Source organism: Macadamia integrifolia, chromosome 11 (genome assembly GCF_013358625.1).
Source record: "Macadamia integrifolia cultivar HAES 741 chromosome 11, SCU_Mint_v3, whole genome shotgun sequence".
In the NCBI taxonomy this organism is placed as follows: domain Eukaryota; kingdom Viridiplantae; phylum Streptophyta; class Magnoliopsida; order Proteales; family Proteaceae; genus Macadamia; species Macadamia integrifolia.
Genome location: NC_056567.1, coordinates 19,505,816 through 19,528,445, shown reverse-complemented (window position 1 = coordinate 19,528,445; position 22,630 = coordinate 19,505,816). Strand labels below are relative to the sequence as shown.

General features: G+C 38.3%; 2 protein-coding genes across 5 annotated transcripts; both read left to right on the top strand.

Annotated features, from left to right (window-relative positions):
- Window positions 1-1,124: 1,124 nt before the first annotated feature.
- Window positions 1,125-11,307, top strand: LOC122093964 (E3 ubiquitin-protein ligase CSU1). 4 transcript variants are annotated; one of them, XM_042664528.1, is made up of 3 exons: window positions 1,125-1,253; window positions 1,388-1,644; window positions 10,459-11,307. In XM_042664528.1, the coding sequence occupies exons 2-3, from the start codon at window positions 1,406-1,408 to the stop codon at window positions 11,132-11,134; spliced, it is 915 nt and encodes a 304-aa protein (XP_042520462.1). In that variant the 5' UTR covers window positions 1,125-1,253; window positions 1,388-1,405; the 3' UTR covers window positions 11,135-11,307. The 4 variants fall into 4 exon arrangements, with proteins under 4 accessions (XP_042520462.1, XP_042520459.1, XP_042520463.1 ...); XM_042664525.1 differs by having other exon boundaries at window positions 1,139-1,270; XM_042664529.1 differs by having other exon boundaries at window positions 1,158-1,270; window positions 1,391-1,644.
- A 3,464-nt stretch (window positions 11,308-14,771) lies between these two features.
- LOC122094168 (protein PLANT CADMIUM RESISTANCE 8) lies at window positions 14,772-21,003 on the top strand. Its single transcript, XM_042664881.1, has 5 exons — window positions 14,772-15,557; window positions 16,115-16,178; window positions 16,733-16,897; window positions 20,099-20,164; window positions 20,359-21,003. Exons 1-5 carry the CDS (start codon window positions 15,298-15,300, stop codon window positions 20,602-20,604), a joined length of 801 nt encoding a protein of 266 aa, XP_042520815.1. The 5' UTR covers window positions 14,772-15,297; the 3' UTR covers window positions 20,605-21,003.
- The last annotated feature ends 1,627 nt before the right edge of the window (window positions 21,004-22,630 follow it).

Sequence of the window (22,630 nt, the reverse complement as noted above, 5' to 3'; positions counted from 1 at the left end):
TGCTCTGAACTCTATAGTTCAAAGGACTTGAGGTAACTATTACATCAATATAACTAAGGCTATATTTGGTAGCTAAGAAAAGAGAAGAGAATAAAAGAAAAAAAAAGAAAAAAAATTGAATTTGAGGAGAGAGATAGACACATAAATCAATGATTATGCGATTATGATTTTTGTCTTATTATATATATTTTTTTCCTTAACTATCAAAACATAACCTTAAGGGTGTTAATTTCGGATTAAAACCAAATTCCGAAACTCACCCACTAAAACCTAGATTCAACTTGTCCTATAACTAAATGAGATGATTATGGAAGCTGATTTTTTGGGGAAAAAAATACACACCAATTTATGTCTTAGTATTTAAATTTTAATATTTAATGTGTGTCAATCACTCAATTGCCAATCATACATAATATTAAATTAATTTTATGATAATCAAAATTTAAGTTTCTCTTCCTAATGGGGAAGGGTTCTTTGTCAGAGAGCATGACTCCTGTACTAGGGCGGGCCAATGAAATTTACCTAAAATCATCAATAGGGTGGATACTTCCACCTTTCAAGGGGGCAAGGGTGGTCATTTTGTCCACCTTTGTGTTTGGATGCAACTCCTATACTCCCAACCATAGTCCTTTATAATTGGGTTCAATTCAGAAAACAAGAAAATATAGAGAATGAATATAACATGTATTAAATAACTATAAGTAGAATTGAATTATTTTGTTTGAGAAAAAGAAATCTCACATCCTAGTATATCTTAGGTCCACACACATGGGGAAGTGAAGCATGGGCATTGGACTATTTTAAATAGTTTGGGACCATTTAAAAAATGAACCGGTTTTGGGATTGACCCTGGACCGGAACATCCCGATTGAAACCGACAGCACACATTAGTATCCAGATTCCAGACCCATGAAATTCCGATCAGTGATGATTTCGGAGCAAGGTTTGGGAAGTCGAAATCCGGGCTATGATCGGACAGAAATACCCTTGAGTTCAATTAAAAAAAGTATTTCTTAAAGCTATTTTATCCTGTGCCCGTACTTAATGCAGTATCGGCCAAGAATTGGGATCTGTCAAGATCGATACCGATCCAATCCGATCCGATTCCGATAAAATACTATATAAAGCGCCGTATAGGCGCTTGTTCGAGAATATTTTAGCCGAAATTCGGTAACAGTAACTTGTTCTATCGGCGGGCCGTCTCTTGGTTATCTTTGGAGTACATACTTCGATTCGATCAACCCCTCTCTCAGGTCTCAAGTCCTAATCTGTAAGTATAGATTTTGATTTTTCTCTCTTTTCTGGCTCTGTTCTACTCCTAGTCGTCGTCGTCGTCGTCGTGGTCTTCTTCTTCGGTATTTCTTTGAAAATTAATTTTTAATTGCAGTAGTTAGGGTTTTGAGAGATGCCGCAGCGACATTCGAAGAATAACAATGATCTCGCTTTCTTTACGTACGATGAGAAACGAAAGCTCGGTTACGGAACTCAGAAGGAGAGGCTTGGTAGGGATTCAATTAAGCCCTTCGACGCCTGTGGTCTCTGTCTGAAGCCCTTAATCGATCCTCTTTGTTGCCAGAAAGGCCACGTCTTTTGCAAGGAATGCATACTTGAGTGCATGTTGGCTCAAAAGAAGGACATTCAAAGGTCGGTTTTTGCTCTTACTTAAAACATCCAGTTCGCCTTGTCGTTGTTTCATATTTTGTTTATGTATGATCAGTTAATTCGTTTTTTAAATTACTTATTCATATTCGTCTTAGTTATGAGCTTCCCTGAATTATTGTTGTTTGCGGGAATAGTCGTTTGGTCTCACGATATTGGATTTTGCTGAGATTATTTTGTACCTCCATTTATGGAATACTTGCCTAACAAGGGGTGTTTGGGCTGTTCACGGTTTAGGCTAAAACAGTGGTCCTTTTTGTTCCCGATTGAACTCAAGATATGAAGTTTTAGTTTTTGTGCTTCCTTTCCATCACCTTCTCTTTGAAGATAACTTGGATTGTACTGTTATAGAGCCTCTACGTGGTTGAACCTTAAGCTGCATTCTGCATGTATAATGTATATTCATTACCAGAATGAGAAAGGAACTGACCTTAGGATGTGAGTAGATGTCATTAGTGTTACAATTTTGAGTTTCAGGTTGATTCAATATGAAGAATATACCACCGGTATCCTTCCTCCTATTGGATCTAAAAGATTTGCTTCTAATTCTCAAATCGATGTACCCATTCTCTGCGACACACTAAAATTCCTTAACATTTCATCTCTCCAGTATAGAACCCCTTGGCTGTGTGATTTGACCTGCTGGAATACATTTTTCAATCTTCTAATATTATGGTTATCTTTCAGCTCTGCTGCACCCTTCTTTTGTGGTGCCCAAGTAGTGCTTTGGCAGAGGTTCAGGTTAGAGTAGAATTAACTTCCAAATGGCAGAATAGTTAAGGGACAATGTCTACTAAAGGTGCAAAGGCCTCCTGGCACCTGAGGCATGAGGCACATTCTTTCGAAAATTAAAATACTACTAGCCCTCGTCCTACATAAGGTAATTATAACATGCATTTACTATAAAGAAAAGGCCTTACTATTACACGTTCATGGGGGCCCTTTAAAAGGTTTAGAGTTGGGAGTTTTCTTCACCCTGATTTGCAACCAGCCTGCGATTGGTATGATTTACAATCAGTCTATAGTTTTCTTTGCTGGAGCAGAGGAGTGCATTTTATGCAGGGATAAGGATTTTTGGGGTGTGGGTTGATCATTAGATCTTCCTGATCTGAAACCCAATCAACCAGCCCTTTAGGGTTTTGTTCCAGCTCCCAATAGGAGCACTCAATCAGCACGACAGGCCCTTTGGAGCCCTTTACAATGAACCACAGGTTTTCTCCCAAAACCTTATGAAACCCTAATTTCTGCCCTGCTCTGGGTTGCGATTAGTTTGCAACCTACTTGGTGGTTTCCAACCATCTTTGGAGGGATGCTTGGAGATATTATTAGCTACATTCAATCCTAATTTGAAGGGTGTCCAAGGCCAGGTTTGACTATTGTGTTTTTTCTCCCTTTTGAGCCCTATTTGACCTAATTGCTGGTTTGTACTCAGGTCTGTCCTTCTCTGTTTAATCTGATCTATTCTAAGTGATTATGGAGCTTGCTGGTTTGTACTCAGGTCTGTCCTTCTCTGTTTAATCTGATCTATTCTAAGTGATTATGGAGCTTGTTTGGACTTTAATGGGACTGATTACCCCATTGGTAATATAGTCTGACAACAAACCTGGTTAGGGGGTTGGTTTCTCCAAGGTTGCTTTAACTGGGATGTATTTGAGATTTAGGTTTTTCTTCCAATTGATAAAATGATGGGTATGGCAGATGCATTGTGGATAACATTCATCAGAGAGATGTAGCCACATGGAGATTTTCTTTAAGAATACATTTTGTTATTGGATGAGATCCATTAAGTAAATTTAATTATTAGTTTGTTGAGTGGGAGAAAATGAGGTTTAATTCTCCCCCATATGTCATGAAAGAGAAGTGAAATTTTTTGGACAAAATGTTATATTAGAACTTTATTTGTTTATTTATATATAATTATTTTTTTTTCTTTTATAATTTCATGTGATACTCATATCATGAGATGAATGTTGTCATGCGATGATGCATATGAATTAAAGTACATGTGATGAATGTTTAATGTAATTATTAGATTAATTAAAGCAAGTGTTAAATGGAAATTCTTAAGAGGTTGAATCTCCATGGCGTCTTATCGTTGGAGGGCGTAGAGGTTTTATAGGTTGATTCTTGTAGATGCGAATAAGATAATGTATGGAGTAATTTATGAAATGGTTTACGTTCGTCTCCTATGAGATGGTTAGTGGACACAACTTGTGGGACTGCACTACAATAGTGGGCATCATCCCTTGGTATTGTGATTCACTTCGAGATGATAGGTATGCAATTGGTTTGAGCGTGTGTTAGCCGATATGAATTGCACGGCACTCAAATGGCTAATTAATTGGAAGACTCATCTTATATGATGAGACATGATGGTTAGAGTTTGTCCACTCAATCAAAACGGGTGAAATGACTCCCTATAAGGTAAGTTGTGTATGTAAGGAATGAAACGCTCCAATTCACATTTTATGAGTTATGAGGGTAGCTTATAATGTGAAAAACCATTGTTTTAGACTTATCCACTTGTATTTAATGGTCATGCCATGCATACTAAAATTTACTTGTACATAGTTTTTGTAGATTGGATAGTATGACGAATCCTCTTGCAATTACTACCCTTTTGAACGAAAATCATCTGACCGGTTTGAACTATATGAGCTGGAAAAGGAACCTAATGTTGGTACTTCATGCGGAAAAACTCTCCAGTGTTCTGGAACAAGAGTCTCCTCCATTGCCTGACCATAATAACTCAAAAGAACAACAGGCTTATGAGAGATTCGATGTGAAAGACTCTCAAGCCAAGGTCTATATCCTGAGTTCCCTGGATAAGACCATTGCCAAATCATGTGATAAGCTACCTATTGCAAGGGACATGATGAAGGAGTTGCATGAGATGTTTAAACTTACCAAGCAGTCATCAGGACTCTCCTCAATACAAGGATGTCTGAGGAGACTTCAATTCTGGATCATGTGATGAAGGTGAACAATCTTTTCCTAGAATTGGAATCTCTTGGGACAACTTTTGTTGCTCAATATAAGATTGACACAATCCTTGCTTCCTTGCCTCCTACATATAGTACGTTTATTATGAATTTTCATTTGAACAAGGTTATTGTGAGTATTTATGAACTCATGAATATGTTACAAGAGGCAGAGTTTACACTTAAGAAGCAGAAGGTAGTGGTAATGGCTGCAGATATTGGGACTTCTAGTTCTAAGCCGAAAGGCAAGAAAAAGAAGCCCAATAAGGATAAGACATTAAAGGTCAAGGATGGAGGGGTTGATAAAAAGGTTGCAAAAGGAAATTGTTTCCATTGTGACAAGCTAGGACACTGGAAGAGGAATTGTCATGCTTACCTTGCCACTCTTAAGAGGAAGAAACAGGAAGAAGGTATCATTAATTGTTTTTTCTTATTTGAATTCAATTCGTTGAAAGGTCCAACTGACACAGGGTTGGTGAAATCTGGGGCTACTACCCACGTTTGCAATATGTTGCAGGGATTCAAGGAGACAAGAAAATGTTATAGAGATAAAGTATATCTCAAAATAGGGACGGGAGCAGAAGGCATAGCTATGACAGTTAGACACTTTTGTTTTGAAATTAAAATATCTGTTTTGGTATTAAACGATTGTTATTATGTACTAGAGTTTAAAAGAAACATCTTTTCAGTTTCAAGGTTAATTACTATTGGTTATGTTTCCCTATTCGGTCAAAAACTTATTATTCACAATAATGGTAGGTTTATTGCATCTGGAATTTTGGAAAATGGATTATACTTCTTAAATTCAGTTGTGAAAACAAACGAGGTATCATATGTTGATTTGAAAAGATTGCATGCACCTGTAAACTCTATATATTTATGGTATTTTAAGTTAGGTTATATTGGATTAGAGTGGATAAATAGGTTAGTCGAAGAGGGACTTTTAGATAGTCTGAGGGTAAGTCTTTTCCGACCTATGAATCATGTTTGCAATGAAAAATGACCAGGATACCCTTTTCCAATAAGGGTAGAAGGGCCAATAGTTTGCTGGAGTTAATCCATTTTGATGTTTCTGGTTGAATAAATAATCCAGCTCGATATGGGGTATGGGTATTTTGTGACATTTACTGATGACTACACTCGTTATGGATACAGATTCCTTATGCATTGGAAGTCGAAAACTTTTGAAAAGTTCAAAGAGTTCCATGCTAGGGTTGGGAATCAATTTGATAAGAGTATCAAATTCCTTATAGATCAGATTGGGTGGAGTACTTGTTGGATGAATTTATTGACCTCTTAATAGGAAGGAATTGTAATGCAAATAAATCAACAAAAGTGGGCTTATTTTAGTGGAAATAAGCCTTGGGTTGGGTTCTATGCATGTTGGGTGATGCAGTTAAATCACCTAAAAAGGCTTATTTTATTATAAATAAGCTTTGGGATGTGTTATTTATGTGTTGGATCTTTAGTTCCATGAGTTTTCTTTGTAATGGACTATTTTAATTGGCCTTTAATATGGGTATAGGCTTAGCTTACGGGATTAGTTAAGTTAATGTCTTTATTTCTTTATTTTACTTGCTAGTTAATGTTTTAACTAGGCTGGATTAGGGGTTTATAAGTCAAGGGTGTCAAAACGGAACCAGAACCAGAACCAAAAAACGAAACCAGATCCGAACCGAACCGAATAGAATATGGTTACAATCCAGAACTAGGTAACATAATTGAGGTGGAAATTGGTTTTCTGGTTCCAGCATAGTAATTGACGATTGGAATTGAAACTGAACCAAATTTGGGTACCAGACCGATTTACATCCTTACTAGAAGTCCAGTGCTGTTTTGAGTCTATTTTTTCTATTATTTTAGTTTCTTAATCAATTTGCGTTACCTTATTAGTTAAGGATTGAGTTAGGCCTTTATAGTGTATGAGTTTAGTTTTTTACTCTTTTATATAAGTTTGCAAGGGGGTCTAGCATTGTACTCGAATTTGATAAACAAAGTTGCTGCTTTTGCTGCTCTCTTGTTCATTGAAGAACCTCTTGCGTTTGATTAAGAAACCCTTTTGCGTTTGATCAAGGAAATTGGTGTTTGATCCAATCGAACCACCTTACGGTGTGAACCCCGGTTGTTTAATTTATTTGTTCTTATTCTTCCATCATCCTTCATCCTTCATCCATTAACAAGTAAGTATTCTTCTAGTTTTCCTGCAACTTGAACTTGTGCTTCTAGAAGTTCATATGCAAGGCTTTTTTCGAGATTAAGCAAACTAACCATTGAATTATCTTAAGATTTTTATCGCATGTTCAAGAACCCTATTTGAAATTGAGCAGGTTCTGACTGCTGGATCTTAAGATATATATATATATATATATACTCCCCCCCCCATTTTAACCCTGTAAATAATAAAAAAGAAAGAAGTAAAAGAGGAGAGAAGGGGGGGAGTTGGAGTCACAACCTAAGGGTTGGGACCACCCACTTCATTCAATATATTTAGAACTAACACTAACAAGGGCATAACAGGAAATAACAACCAAAAGAAAGTACAAAGGACAAAACAGCCCCCAAGGGGAAGTCGGGATTAGCACTAGCTCTAATCTGTTGACTGCATCATCTTCCCACATAATCTAGTTTTCTTGCTTCAAAGGACTCCTATTTCCTTGCTGCTTCCTATTCAACCTCTGCCTTGTCCAATGTAGCAACCTTCTTTGGGTTGGCTGCATCCACGTGTAGTGCTTTATGTTCATTGACTAATTGGAAGGAGTAAATTCATTCCGAGTTTCTGGAGTATATGTCAGGGGAATGATTAGATTTACCATTAATTACTCCATTACAATTTCTGAGCCATTTGGCTGGCTATTGGTAGAGTTATTTGGAGTTACATGTGTCACACTTATGGTCTGTTGGGGACTTGGAGCATATCTCAAGGTGCAAACTGAATTTTGATGGAAAACGTTGGTCTTCTCAGAGGTGGACCCTATTATATATTTGTTGAAACTTTTTAAAGAAGAGAATTGGCCAAAATTTTGTGTGTAAGGTATTCTGCTTGGATCTTTATGTTGAATGAACTCGAAAGAGATGGTGTCTGTTTTTCCGTTTTGCTTTTTCATTTGTCATATGTCGTGGCAGTGAGTGACTTAACTTTTCCTACTTGTTTTTATGATTTGTGGCAAGCTTTATTGTTATTATCTGCACTTAAAGATATTGTTAATGTTAGTCTTGATTTGTAGGAAAAATTGGAGAATTCTATAGGTTGTTAATTTGTAGGATTAAATGAATTGTTCTTCAATTTTTTTTTTTGGGGGGGGGGGTGTGGAGGGGTTTAACCAGGAATAATTATCAGGACAACATTCAATTCCACAGGGCAAGAGAAAGTTAGCCAATCAGCTCACGTCACTGAAAGTACTTTAAGAGTCCTGATATGGACTTACTTTTGTTATCTTTACCTTTGCCTGTGGTGTAAAGTCCCTCTATCCTGTGTGTTTTGATAATATTTCTGATGGTTATGGAATTAAAATTATACTGCATAAAAAAATAAGTAAACCCATGAAGAGTTGTAGCAGTCCATTAAATATTCTACTCAGGTTTGTATTATGAAATCTTCAATACCAACCTAGTGCATAATGAACCTTTTTACCCTCCTCTCTACCTCATCAATTCTCCTGTACTTGTCCGTGGAAATATTCCACCTCCTGTGCTCCTCTCTACCTCGTCAAAGATGGTAAATGGTGACAAACTCTAGAAATACTTTTCTCGTATTGTCTCCACTTTCCAATTGTTGAATGGATCAAAAAACTGATACTGGCATATAGACAAACTCCAGAAATACTTTTCTCGCATATAGACAATGCAGAACATGTAGTTGTTTTGTACTTGTCAATGAATATATCCCACCTTCATCACCCTCCTGATTTATGTTTCTGGGGAAAAAAAAAGTGCATGTTTCTGTCCTATGCTCAAACAGATGGCAAAGGGTAATAACTTCCTCAAACTACAATAACAACAACAACAGCAACAACTTAGCTTTTCCCAACTAAATGGGGTCGGCTGCATGGATCCGTCAAAGGAAAAAATATATAATATATAGGGAAGAGGAGAGAAAAGGGGGAAAGATAAAGAAAAGAAACACAGCAATGCAATTATGCAACACCTCTGGGCCATCCCACCTAAATGCAGTTGGCAACATAGATCTTTGCCCTCCAAACAGCTCTGTTTGATGTCATACTAGGGTCAGACTTAGTTTTTGCATGTCTTTCCTTACCAACTCATCAAAATACTTTCTCCTAATGTCTCCACTTTCCAATTGTTGAATGGACTGATACTGTTTGGTACCCAAGTGTTCATTAGTAAATTGCTTTTAGTCGATGCAAAGTAGGGAGAGATGCATTCGTCTTTCATCTTTATTGATAGTTCTATGAATAAAGTGGACTAATTGCTGCTTCTCATTTGAGGGACTCCTTTAGAAATAGGATTCTTGATCAAAATGAATGCATGATTCCCCTGGTGCAGATGCCTTGCCTTGGCTGGACTGAACCGACCCTCTTTGGAGGCCTAAGCCTAGACTCAATCAGACCACACTGGTTTTCTGGTCTAAAGAGAGGTGATAGTTGATAATTAGGGATGCAATATTGAGTTTATTTGATTTTCTTTGCTTTATAAGGTTGGTTTACTTAGGTAGATACGTAGGACTTCTTTTTGTTTCCTAGAATACTTAGTTTATTTTTGTTGGTTTCCATTATTATGCTAGGTATTTTTTTTTTTCTTTGGTGTAATTTAGTGAATAGATCAGCTGATAATTGAATGAGAGAACTGGGTTTTGTTTGAAGAGAGCTGCGTGCTTGTGTGTGCAATCTCCCCTTCCCCTTTCTTATTCTTGTGACTCTCCTTCTCCTCCTCCTCCCTCCTTTTTTTCCTCTTCTGCTCTGTTTCCGTTTACCCAGAAATTGGGCTGCGAAGATTTGATATATCTCTCTCGTCCCAATCTTCTCCCTTCCAGATTTTGGGTATTAAAGTCTTACCTGAGGGTAATCCATCTCCTAGAATATATCCTCTGCTGTGTAACTTGGTCTGGGATTTCAGTTGGAAGCATCATTACCGCCAGACTCCATTGCAGTGGGGTTTCTTTAGTTATTGACTGCTTGTTTGGTTTATTATCGGTTGGAGATCAGAGGTAGTTGGATTAGTGATCTTCGTTTGAAGTTTCAAAGTCACTGCTGTTGGATTGAATGAGTTCTTTCACTTGAATTGAAGCCTGCCCTCTGTTGGATTTTCTGGTCCAACCTGAGGTAGGAGACAACCCAGGTTCTTTCCACTTTAGATTATACATTTCCTTATAACCCCTTCTTTAGTTTATTTACCATAAATCCCCACACCTCCCCTCTAATCCTATTAGTGCCTTTGTAATCCCAGAAATACCCCCATGCATAAGTAAATATTGCAATGAGTTCATGTTATGTTTCATTATTGACGAGACCGTAGACCATGATACCTGCCCATACTATTTACTTTAATTACAAATCTGCCATTGATTGTTGTAATTGAGTTATTGACTATCCAAGTGGGCCCATAAGCAAACCGAATAGGGTTTCCCAACCCCGGTTTCGCATCATCCTCAAGTTGAGGAACTGGAAACACCTCTCAAGATTTTTACTGCCTCATAATTTATTTCCATTTTGTGGTAAAAATTGCTCCGATCCCTCTGAAATAACCATTTTGGATGGGCCTTTGAAGGTAATGAATTTCCGTATGTTCTTAGTTAAGAGTCCATGGAATACCCATATAATTTCCTATGCCACCCCTGATGAGGTTTTTTCTACTCTGGCAGAAAGGTGGCTGCCCATACTGCCCAACAGAAGCAAGAGGAGTTGGAAGAAGAAGAGAAGCTAATGCTGCAGAAGGCCAGAGAGCTTGATGCCTTTGATCAGCAAAACCATGGTGCAGTGCCTCAATACAATGACAGGAATTATACCAGGGACAAGAATGGTTTCCATGGGGCAAACAGTGTGAAGGTCACATCATATGAAGAGGAAGCCCTCCGTAACATGAAAGCATTTTGGCTGCCTTCTGCAACACCGGAAGCTCCGGTCAAAGTGGAGGCCCCCTCTACCGATACTGTCTGTCCAGAAGGCAATGAGAAGCTCAGGCTTAAGACCCTATTCCCCATTCACTTCACAGAAGAGAGTGGTGAGGAGAAGAATTCCAATCCTCTGGATCGGAGCTTCATTTGTCCTAGCTGCAAGGTTACTCTGACCAACACACTAACACTCGTGGCCCTCAATACATGTGGGCACGTCTTCTGCAAGAAGTGTGCGGATAGGTTTATGGCCGTTGATAAGGTTTGTTTGGTATGCAACAGAGGGTGCAAAGAGAAGAATCTAGTGTGCCTGGAGAAAGGAGGGACTGGATTTTCTGGCCATGGGGATAAGTTGGAGGCAACAGATTTTAAGCATTTGGGTAGTGGTTCAGGGTTGGGACTGGTGAGACCTGCGGCGAAGACTTGAATCACCCAAAAAGTTGATTCAGAGAAGATGTATTGCGTATTTGCATTGATGACATTTTGTTGTTTTTTCTTGGCTTAGAGAGTCTGCTGTTAATCAGCCATTTTCATCTATTCCGTTTTGTGCAAGGTTGTACTATAGCAACAAGGTACAGTTAATGAGATTTTTGTTACAAATGGCATTCTCATGTAGGAAGGGTTAAGTTCATGTTTGAATCTTCAAACCCATAGAACTGTATATAGAGCTGCAACTTAGAAGTCACTGAAGTGGTGAAACTATGAAGTAATTTTATTTTAATTCCCCCGTCTTATTTTCAAAAGTTATTTAATACATTATATTTTTTTAGTAAATATTTAATACACTATCTAATGCAAGAGTAAAAATAATTTTTGAAACATTGAAAGTGTTAAATGTATTTTTTTTGGGTAAATATTTAATTCACTTCTTATTAACATGAGAAAATCATGTCCCTAACATGCAGAGAGGCAGACATCCATAGCTTCTCCAACCTAGTTCACCAAGAAGTCTATCTGCTTTAGAAATAGAACAGTGAATGTCAAACAGAACATTGAAACACTCTCATGGACAATACTGTCCTCAGGTATCGGTATAAGATTAAGCAGCAACACATAGTTTATTTATTTATTTGGGAAAAGGCTGGTTATGTCGTTGGTCCACTAGATATGTGTCTATTTTTCTCTTCTTCCCCTTGGAAAAGTCCCTTACCCTTCTCATCCCAATACTTCAATTGTTTGAGCCGCTAACTCCAAGAAAGTCGATGGTCCAGAGGTTAGGTCTGGGGCAGATTTTACATAGCTGCTGGGAAAGGATTATCTGCAAGATGAAACATAGACCAGTTTGGTGGGATATGTTATTTTGGGTCATGAGTCATGAGACATGAGTCATGAGTCATGACTTATGATTCAGATTCACTCCCTACCTTACCACAAAGTCACAATCCAATGTTGCCCATCACCAGATGATGTAGTTGGATACTTGAATCATATATAATGAGGGTCAATTTTGTAATTTCAAATTTGATTGAACTTTCCTCCAACAACCCTTATGGATAAGAAAGGAATATAATATGATTGCAACAATGCAACCAGACCATAAGGGCTAATTGGGTAAATTCATACAAAGGAAAAACAAAATCCCAAACAGCACAAAAAGGGTGCAAGACATTTGCCTGAATTCATACAAAGGAATGTTTAATCCAGGACTTGAATCATCTGCGACGCAATAAAACATTTGACGAGCATCCAAAGCTCATAAAACAACAACGTTAACAATATTATTATTATTATAATAATTAATAAATTATTACTATTATTTATAAGTGAAATAATTAATAATTTACTGTTACGATTTACAGACAACGCAGCTTCAATTATTAATAACTGTGGGGCTGCGCATCGGCAGTTAGCCGCCCCTTGCATAATCCAAGCGAACACGCCAACGCAGGGCTTAAAGCACTCCCTAAGGTCTGTTTGGATGATCGATGCACAGGCGCACAGCTCAGAGTGGGCTGGCTTCTGTAGGGCCTCTCGCTTTTATTAGCTTCATCTATCGCTCGAATTGATTCTCAAAACCTACCCTAACCTACCCCTAACCCAAGCATGGTTTTAAAATACGGTATCGGGTTTCACCATGACGTTTCAAAGCTTGAGGGATTCGATATGTCCTGGAAAAACTTAACCTTATTAATCGATTTACAAGATGAGGGGACTCAAGATCATATTAATCCATATCAATTTTCATAGAAAATTAATGTGGGATCAATCCCATATATTGATATAGATTGTAACATAAAAGTAAATTTATCTAGATCGCTCGTTATCTGATCACATGACCTGCACCGGTGTGAAAGTGTGTAAAAGCTAATGAGAATATAGGCTGGAGTATCATTCTTGATTTGATGGGAGTTGAAAGAATAGGCTTTTGTGTTGAAGCACATAAACCACGCGATCAGAAATCGTTCTTTTCCTCAAGAAATGAGGATAAAACCATCAGACTTAATGCAATATATTGTTATCGGTACCGATATTTAAAACCATCAACTTAATCGCCAGAAGGATGTTGTCAATTCCTGCCTACCATTGTCCAACTCCCATTTCTATTTTTATTTCTTTCTTGAAATTGGAGAGGGGGGGACCATTATAATTTATGTGTCCACACTACACCGAAATTTAATTTATAATTTATGCCCACCTCACAAACCCTTGTTTCATGGCTGTTTTAACACGCCAAGAGCCTCAAAGTGCATAGGATGGTCAATCACTTTGGTAATCACTTTCTGTTAAGCAATCTAAATCTAATTATATCACTCACAATGACTATTTTCTATTATTATTAATTGTGATAAACTAATCTTACCATATCTTAAGGGGACTTACTAACTATTGTTATGATCATTAGATTCATCGTTACATTTTGTAAGAAAAAAAATCCCAACAGCGATAGTGTGAGAATCCTTTCATATTTTCTCATATTCTGACTATGTGGAAACTATCTCTCTCAATATTGGTCGCTTATCGGCAAAATTATTTTTCATGTCATGATTGATGTACTGAAGGATATTCTTTTAATATTGATGGCTTGAAGAATCCTCTCACATTTTATAATTAAGAATTTACATTTAAAAATATAATTAAATAGGCATTTGATTTTTCTATAATCAAATTGAGTCTTTCTTCATTGAGTTTTAGTGGCCGTCAAAATGGGACCATGACAACTATAATAAATTAAAGGCACAAGAACGTTCCTTGGTCGCGTAAGGGTCAAAGAGGGGTGCACGTAAGCATCAACAGAGGGTGTGCTTTTTTAGGGTTTCGCAAAGGTGGGGGTGTCGTTTTGTTGCACTCTTTATCTATGCACAAGGGTCGCGTGATTAAGAAACATTTATTTTTTTATATATAATTGAAAAGCTGACTCATTTGTTCTTCGAGTCTATCTCTAACGTTCCCCAATAAGAAAAAGATACGTCATTTCTTAAAGGATAAGAGAAATAGAAAACCTCATCCCTATATTTATTCTGAAAAGACCATCCATGTGCAATTGTGGGTTGGATGAATACTACTACTATTATAATCCTTGGCATTGTTAGTTGTTAATGACACATCATAACCATAACCATAACCATAACCATAACCATAACCATAACCAGAAGGGCAGCCAACACACATTATCCCTTCAAATCATTTTCTTAACATGTAATGATTAAATTTCCCTTTATCATTTTTCCATGTGATCAAATAGAAAATTACGAAATTTGCAAGCTCAAATTATTATAATGAGCGATGAAGGGCAGTGAATATCTAATGGCTGAAAGATTCGATCATATTTTCCAGCCATTGAATACTCAATGGATCTTACTGTTTCACTGCAGACTATTTTGACACGACAATTGTCCATCTAAGGAAATATCTCTTTTAGGGTTGGGGAAAAGTAAGAGATGTGGCTCTCATACCTTCCAAAATAGACCTGGATTTGAGAAAATATAAACAAAATGCTGACGTGGTGTCACGGGCACCGTCGAATGCGGTGATGAGCACGTGACTCGCATTAAGATACTTTTGTTCCATTATTGCGTGCCAATCCACATTCCCACCCACTTTCAGAGGTTCAGAGGCTCAGGACACCTAATTCGAATCACCACTCTCTTCCTCTAAATAAAAAATGGATTTCCTAAAAATTGGTTTAGTTCTTCGGAAAACAAGATTTTATTGTAATCTAAATTAAATATTGGATGGATTAGATAGTGGCGTAGAAAGTGGAGAAATTGGATATTTCAGAAAAACCCAGCAAGGAGGAAGGGAGAGTCCCTTAGAAAGAGGAGAGAAATGGATATTTCAGAAGAAAAAACCAGAGAAGGAGAAAGGATTAAAGGAATGGGAAATGGTTTCCGTGGATTGAACGGCTACATCGTTTCGTGAAGGAATGTTTTTGGTTTTTGGCTTTGTTTTTTTTTGTGAAGAATCGGAATAGGAAAGAAACCCATTCTTAATCTTAATAGGAAAGCAGTGGTAGAGAAGAAGTTGAAGCTGGGTATTTCCAAGTCCTAACCTTTCTTTCTTCTTTCCTTCATTGTATGTTGTTAAGAGCAAAAGAAAGAGGGAGGAAAGGGAGTTTTTTTTTTTTGGGTTCTTTAGAAGCTCAGACCCTTGATGATGGAGGATTCTGAGGAGAAGCCCATTAATGGAGTTGAAGAGAAAGAAGAGGATACATTCATTGAAGGAATGACTGTATTGGATTTCGATATGCTTTGCTCTACTGTGGCATTACAGACGCAAGGTTTTTCGAAGGAGAAATGGGAGAAATTGGGAGAGGACATCGATGGTACAGAGATTGGTGGAGTCCAGAGGATGTGGGAAGGTGAAGTCCTTGATTGCTTCGTAGACCGTCGAATCGCCATCGAAACGGCTTGGTTAGCTTTTCCTTTCCTCTTCCATTTATTTTTTCCAATATTTTCTTCCTCGTTTTGTATTTTCTTTCGCTTATATTCTTTTGTACCAATTCGTGCTCGGCTCCTCTTGTTTTTGTGTTTTCTATCTTCGACGCTCTCCCAAGTTCCACCTCCCCTCCTCTCTTCTGTGGCGTTTCTTTATCATTTAGTTAGGAGGTGAGAAGAGAGTTGTTCTGTTTTTGAAGGCCATTTGGATTGTGTTGGGTGGGATTTCAGAGATGGGTTTTCAGTGATACGGTCCCCCCCTCTTGATAATTGAGATTGAGGTAATTTGTCCCTTCGTATCCGTTCCATCTTCATGGGATAAACTTGTGAAGGAAGAACCTTTTGATTTTGGAAGTCAGGGAGTCGCTTTCCTTCTCATATGGGAACAAAGATCTGATCTTTGACACAACAGTGTTGACGACTTCTATGTCTACCCAGAGGAAAAAAAATTGTTGATGAACGAAAGATTCTGTTTTTCTTCTTATGTGGTTATAGTTGTTTAGCACAATTGATGGTTTATTTTGATCTTGCAGCTGCCCATGCTACAGATTCGGGAAGAACATGGGAAGAGCTGGTTTTGGTTCTTGCTTTATTCAAGTAAATATATTCTCTTTGAACCCATATGATTGACTCTTTTCCCTGTTCTTTTTTCAATTTTGTAATTTCAGGAAGTTAAAGAAGTCGGAACTTAATTCCCTATTATTAAACCAATTTGTTTGCAATAAATTTAGGATCAATCTTCTAGGAAATTTAGTACAAGGGTTTGACATATGCTGTATGCTATCCTTTTTCAGTATCACTATCTGAAAGTGGGGCCCTGGCTGCCACTTAGACATGATTTTCCCTAGACCAGATAGAAGTGTAAATTGTCAAACTGGATCCAACTTCATTTTCAAGTCAGTCAACCTAAGTCAAACTCATATCCAACTGATTTTTTTTTCCTCAATCACATACTGCCCTCACTTGAAACGTCTGAATCACCTTATCTAGTGTTTCTCGTGGTCCCCGAATGGGTATTGTTCTTGACATGCAAATCCAACTTATTGTTGCAGTGGATCAATCAATAATCAGAGAAAACGAAAATCTTTTACCAGAAATACTGGTACATGCTGTTCTTGAGCTAATAGTGAATTAGTTTTTGCTTTTGGCAGGGAACTGTTTATTTTGTTCTTGCGGTCACTGCTCTTCTCAACTTGATAGCCTTTGCTGTCACCATGCGTCGCTGCTTTCTGTATGTAGCAGTCGCTTTCACATTTTTGGCTGGAGCATATTTGAGTTTCTTCCGTACGCAGATCAGGAAACAGTTCCATATAAGGGTAAGCACTAGTATCCATAAATACATTCTTTTTTTATCTATTTATTTTTGTTTACAAGCCATATGGTAACTTAGTGTTGATTGAGCTGAGGAGTATTTCTTTCCTTTTATTTGGTTTCTATTTTTGCTTTATTGTTTTCTTTTCCAAATGTATTCCATATGCCATGGATTCAGTTATAGTACTTTCTCAGATGGCTTGACCTGATGTCGCTTAAAAATTTTTAGAGTATACTAAACTCTTGAAAACACATAAAGCTTTTCACCCCCCCCCCAATAAAAATAAATAAATTAATTAATACCATTGGAACTTTTGGAAGAGCAAATGAAAGGAAATGCTTGGTTTGTTTTTGAGTACTTATGGGAACATGGTTCTTTCCCGTATCCTTTTGAAAATCCACTTTTTGGTACCCTTTTTATCCTTCTACTTTACAGTGGACTTCAATTTAAATATTCATAGGGCTTTTTTGCTTCAACTAAAGTTGCAATTTGATTTGCTTTTCTCTGCTACCTGGAAGAATACAATCCCAGGCCAACTGGTGATATACCATGAAAGTAACTGCCAGCTTACTTCTAAAAGTACCCATGATTTCAACATTTCCCTAACCCACTTCAAAGCTCTTTTCCAACTGCACCCACCTGTTCTAGTTTTTTGGGGAAGGGGGGGGGGTGGTGATCCATTGTTGCATACTTCAGATAAGATGCATTCATCAAACTGAAAATGGAAATTATATATATATATATATATATATATATCGCTGCCGCTCCACAATTTTAGTTCTATTCTTGGGGTCAATGTCTTTATATTCCAACAGCAAGCCCCTTGGCTCTCAAGTGGCTACAGGTTCTTCTTTTTTTTTTTTTGGGTTAAAGTGTCTGCAGGTTTAGACTTTGATACTTTGATACTCCAACTGCTTAGTATACATGTATTAGAACAGCACAGTAGAACTTTTGGTTTTGTATGAATATTAAAACTTCCAGTTTGGTGTTATAAAAATTGTTTACTATCAATATAAGAACTGTCATTGTTCCTTGCACAAGCAATATATGCACGCTGAATTGACTCTTGACTCCGAAAGTTTTCCAAATGTTGGTTCTGTTGAAAGGGAAGACTAGATTAGTATGTGCATTGGGTGAGCAGCTACACTCCTATAATATGTGTGGCATTAGCAGTTTATGGGTTGTTTTAAATCTTGACAAAGGGATACTCAGCACTGAAAGATCACAGGTAGCCATAATTCATATTAGTATTGCATGATGAATTTCAAGTAACAGGAATCTGTATGCCATCCTCACTACTGTTGGTCTGAGTGTGTATATCTGGCTTCATTAGTGTGGGAAGTAATGATTTATCTGTTGGTTTTGCCTTGCCAAATGATTTCTCAGACACAAAATGAAGTTGTAGCTATTTTGGGAGTTACCAGCATTTATTTGAGATGTTTACTTGCATTTAGTGTTTCAAAACGGATGGATTATTAGATGTATAACCTTAAAAGATCATGGATTATTTAATCTTACCTGTCTGACCTCTAAAGCTCATTTAATTGCAAGCATCTTAGCTCTCATGGTATGAGCTACACTATCAGGGAGGGTAAAGAAAAAGCCAATTCATGTTTCCTGAGTCTCGTCGGGACCACAGGCCTACTACAGAGAATGAACCTTAAAAGAACAAGCTCTAAATATTCTTACTTCTGAATGCTTGCTTGCTCAAGCTGCCCAGTTGCCATTTTTACTGGAATTGATCATGTTAGGAAATCGTTGGGATATACATTTCATGGCTTGAAATCTTGGATAAAAGTCTTCCTACCATATAAACCCATTTCTGAGCTTATCTTGCTCTGTTTAACCTTCATCATAAGACTTTTTCCATTGCTTTTTAGCATGCCTAACCTCATGTCTGTGTTATATTTTTTGCCTGCCATCAAGGTTAGCACCATGTGGTTTTTTGGCAGTTCTGCAATCTATCTTGTCATCCTAGTCTGATGTTATGTTTCCCATTGCCAATGGAATGAGTTCTCTTGACCTACAGCTAGGTCATGTAAACTGATAGAACTTACTCTAGTCATCGCTGTTAACATTTGCATGAAATATGCTGATACTTTAACTGGTTCGATCTGCACATAATATTAAAGCGTCGAAGACCAAAAACTTCTTGGTGGCGGGGAGCAGCAGCCACATGGTGCTGTATGCATGGCTGGATCTGGGGATTATAGTGGATCCCATGTTGAACTGATAGAACTTACTGTAGTCATCGTTGTTCACATTTGTATGAAATCTGCCGTTATTTTAAGTGGTTTCATCTTCAAATAATATTGAACCGACAAAGACCAAAAGGGGCTTACCCCCACTTCTCAAAGAGGCTGTTTCCCGACTCGAACCTGCAACCACTAGGTCGCAGTGGAGCAACCTTACTGTTGAGCTTGAGCCGAGGTCCGCCCTCTAAAATTCCATTCTAACATATTCTAATAAATCCAAGATAAAAATTCTATATCTGATGGTGTAGAGAACCATGCTAAAGATGGTTGCTTAACTCGTCTAAAATGGTCCTAGGACCAAAAGAAACTTAACTGAAATTGCCATTGCGGGAGGGAGAGACTGCAATCACAGAGAAGAGGAGTGAAGGAGGGGAAATCAGCACGGGCAAGGTAGAAGTGCTTCTGGGGAAAGTGGGAAAGCTGGAAAGCAGTTGACTCACACACTACATTTGGTGGTACAGACGCTTCAGCTAGGAAAGAAAGTGACTCAAACAAAGCCTAAGACAAAGATACTCATGTGGCGAATGTGACTGACTCAGACACTACACGCAGGATGCAGTCGGAGCCTGAGAGAGTTGGAGAGAGGAGGGGGCGGAAGGGAAGAGAGATTTGTAGAGACAAATAGGGCATGGGAAGCTGTGAATGGCTGTGTACAGTGGAATACCTGTACATAATGTTGACATTTTCTAATTTTCTTCTTCCCTATTTGCATGGACATCTCACTGAGAAATGCACCAATAGTTCGAACATTATGGGTTTAGTACTTTCCCAATGTTTAACATCTGTATTGTCTCTTTCTGAGAAATTGGCTACCAGACATGTCTCTCCCTTTGCCATGCTGTTGCAATCTCATTGCTTGTATTTATTTGTATATTTAGTTGTTATGTTGGTTAGTTATCTTGCACTCGACTTGACACTGACAATTCTTCTTGTCGGATTCACTTTTGCAGGGTAGTGACAGTTGTATGGATGACTGTGTCAATCATCTGATCTGCCCCTGCTGCACATTATGCCAGGTTTTTATCTCTCTTGTACTGTGATTGCAGAACAAGAACAGCTTAATGTAAATAATAATGGACATTGAAAGGTTCCGGTGCTTGATTACCATTAGGAATTCCTGAAGGATAGAATTGTCATTTTCAATTCCAAATATAAATGGTGGAGCTTTCCTTTAGATAGAAAGTAACCGGCATCCTTTATTTTGGAGCAGGAGTCCAGAACATTGGAGATCAACAACGTTCAAGATGGCGTCTGGCGAGGCCGAGGCGACACTACTATATGCATTGGCAGTTATGGCGAAGGGAGCAAAGGCTTCTTTGAGCTGTGCCAGCCTCCTCTAGTTCCAACCAAATCCCCTGACCCTTGCAGCATGCAGAGAGCGAAAAATGGTAGTGACCACTCATGGATCTCTGATGCCGGCCATTCCGAGCCATTGGTGCCTCAGTTGCAAGAGTAGTTATGTTCCACATCTCATGCAGTGCCCCATTTCCATCACAAGGGTGGAATGGAAGTGTTAGCTTAGCTGTGTGTGTAAATACTGTTTACTTTATTGCGTTGGCCACAAATTTTGGCTGGAAGGCAAAACATAGTTGTCGACCTGAAAGAATGTGGAGCAAATTTAGCTGCTCAATGCTTGCTTGGGTTGCTTGTAATACCCCCTCTGGGCCAGAAGTAGTTAGAGAACTTGGAGATTGTTTCCCTGAATGGCCTGATGATCTTCCATCATTTAGTTCGGTGGAGTGAAATTATACAAACATAAAGGGTGCTTAAAGTGGCCCTTTTTTATCTGTATATATGCCACCCCATGCATGCTTCATTGTTCGAGGGATGGAAATTTTAACTCAGTATTTTCTTCCCTGTTGGTGCAATGTGATTGAAGATTTCCCCCCCTTTTTCTTTTTCAAGGAAAGTTTCTTTCATTTTGATTCCTTGAATTGGAAGGTACTAATTGAGTTGGGCTCTGAAATTGGACAAATGGTTAATTTATGTTATGTATTATTTACTTAACAGTTAGGATTGTCACATCATCATTCCATGTTATTGCCCCTATCCAAGGGGATGAGATTTTATACATTAGACTTTCCATTCGTCAGGGAAATTGGTTGTTCCTGTCTCGACTCGGCAATTTTTTGCTTATGGTCGCAAAGATGAGCCCACGCACTCGATGTAACTCTCCTGGTGATTGGCTGCTCCATATCCCCCAATCTGTTTCTTAGCTCCAACTCTCCTGGTGATTTGCTGCTCCAAATCCCCCAATCTGTTTCTTAGCTCCAATCATGGGTTTTGTTTGCAGTTCCTCTCGGGTCTTATTCCCATTACTTGTCAACTAGTCGTTTGGATTGTTCTCTGCAACTCGAGAACATGAAGTTGGACTCGTTAGTAATCGCAGATCAGCATGCCATGGTGAATATCTACTTAGGCCCTATGCACAATAGGCAGTTAGCCTCAGAGCTTGAAGGTCTCCATCCTTAAGAACGTGGTGCTTAGGTGTGAGGTTGAGACAATGGAAGACAAAAGAGGATAAGCAGCTATAAACTGGGCATGCCATAGCGTCTTGGACACCAATGGATTCTTTTCGATCAGTACCATACACTAAACACCAATCCAAACTGGATGGATCTCTGTAGGTCTTTGATATGGTTCTTCGACTATTGGCGAGAACTAGGCTTGGTTTGGTTATTAGTGCCCGTATTATCTGTCTCGCTCACCTGCAGGGAACAATAGTCAGACGCAAACCAGTGCAGAAAAAAGTTGTTCCATGGTAGTGATTGTAGCCTTCAGATCAAAGCCCCTATACGACAAACAACGCTTTCCACAGGATGAAGGAACAATAGTTAGACGTACTGACTTGAACCCAACATGACTTTGTGATTTCGCTTACCCAACCCAATGCAAGGGTGAGTAAAATATTTGAAGCCCACAGTGGAGCTTAGCTTGTGGTCATCATATAATTTCTCTAATTTAATCCAGTTCGATCCTTGTTATCGTCTACAAGCTTGACTGTAACGTTGGAATATTTGGTAATTATATCAATGACGAAGGGTAAAGTTATATAGAGTCATAATATTGATTATATATTCATATGTTTCTGATATGGTCCTCAGGTCCTGCAATGGTGGCCTACAACTTTTTTTTGCAGGTAATGATTACTATCCTTTAGATACCAATAACCTTGAACCATGGACCATTATGGTTTGTTACATTTTATGGTCAGGCAAAGCTACGTAGATTTACCTCTCATAGACCCTGTAGTAATGGGAGTCTTGTGCACCAGGTTGCTCTTTATGAAAGAATAAAGGCAAATGCCATTACGTGGAAAGCAACATGATTAGATTTGACAATGAAGGGTTTGTCTTCCCCTCCCCCCCTCCCTTTCCCAAATGATACATAGTCCCTATCGGTACCTTGGGTGTGTCTTCATATGTTGGTCTCTCTATTTAATAGCTTCAGCTTTTAGATTGAAATCAAACATGATATGGGAA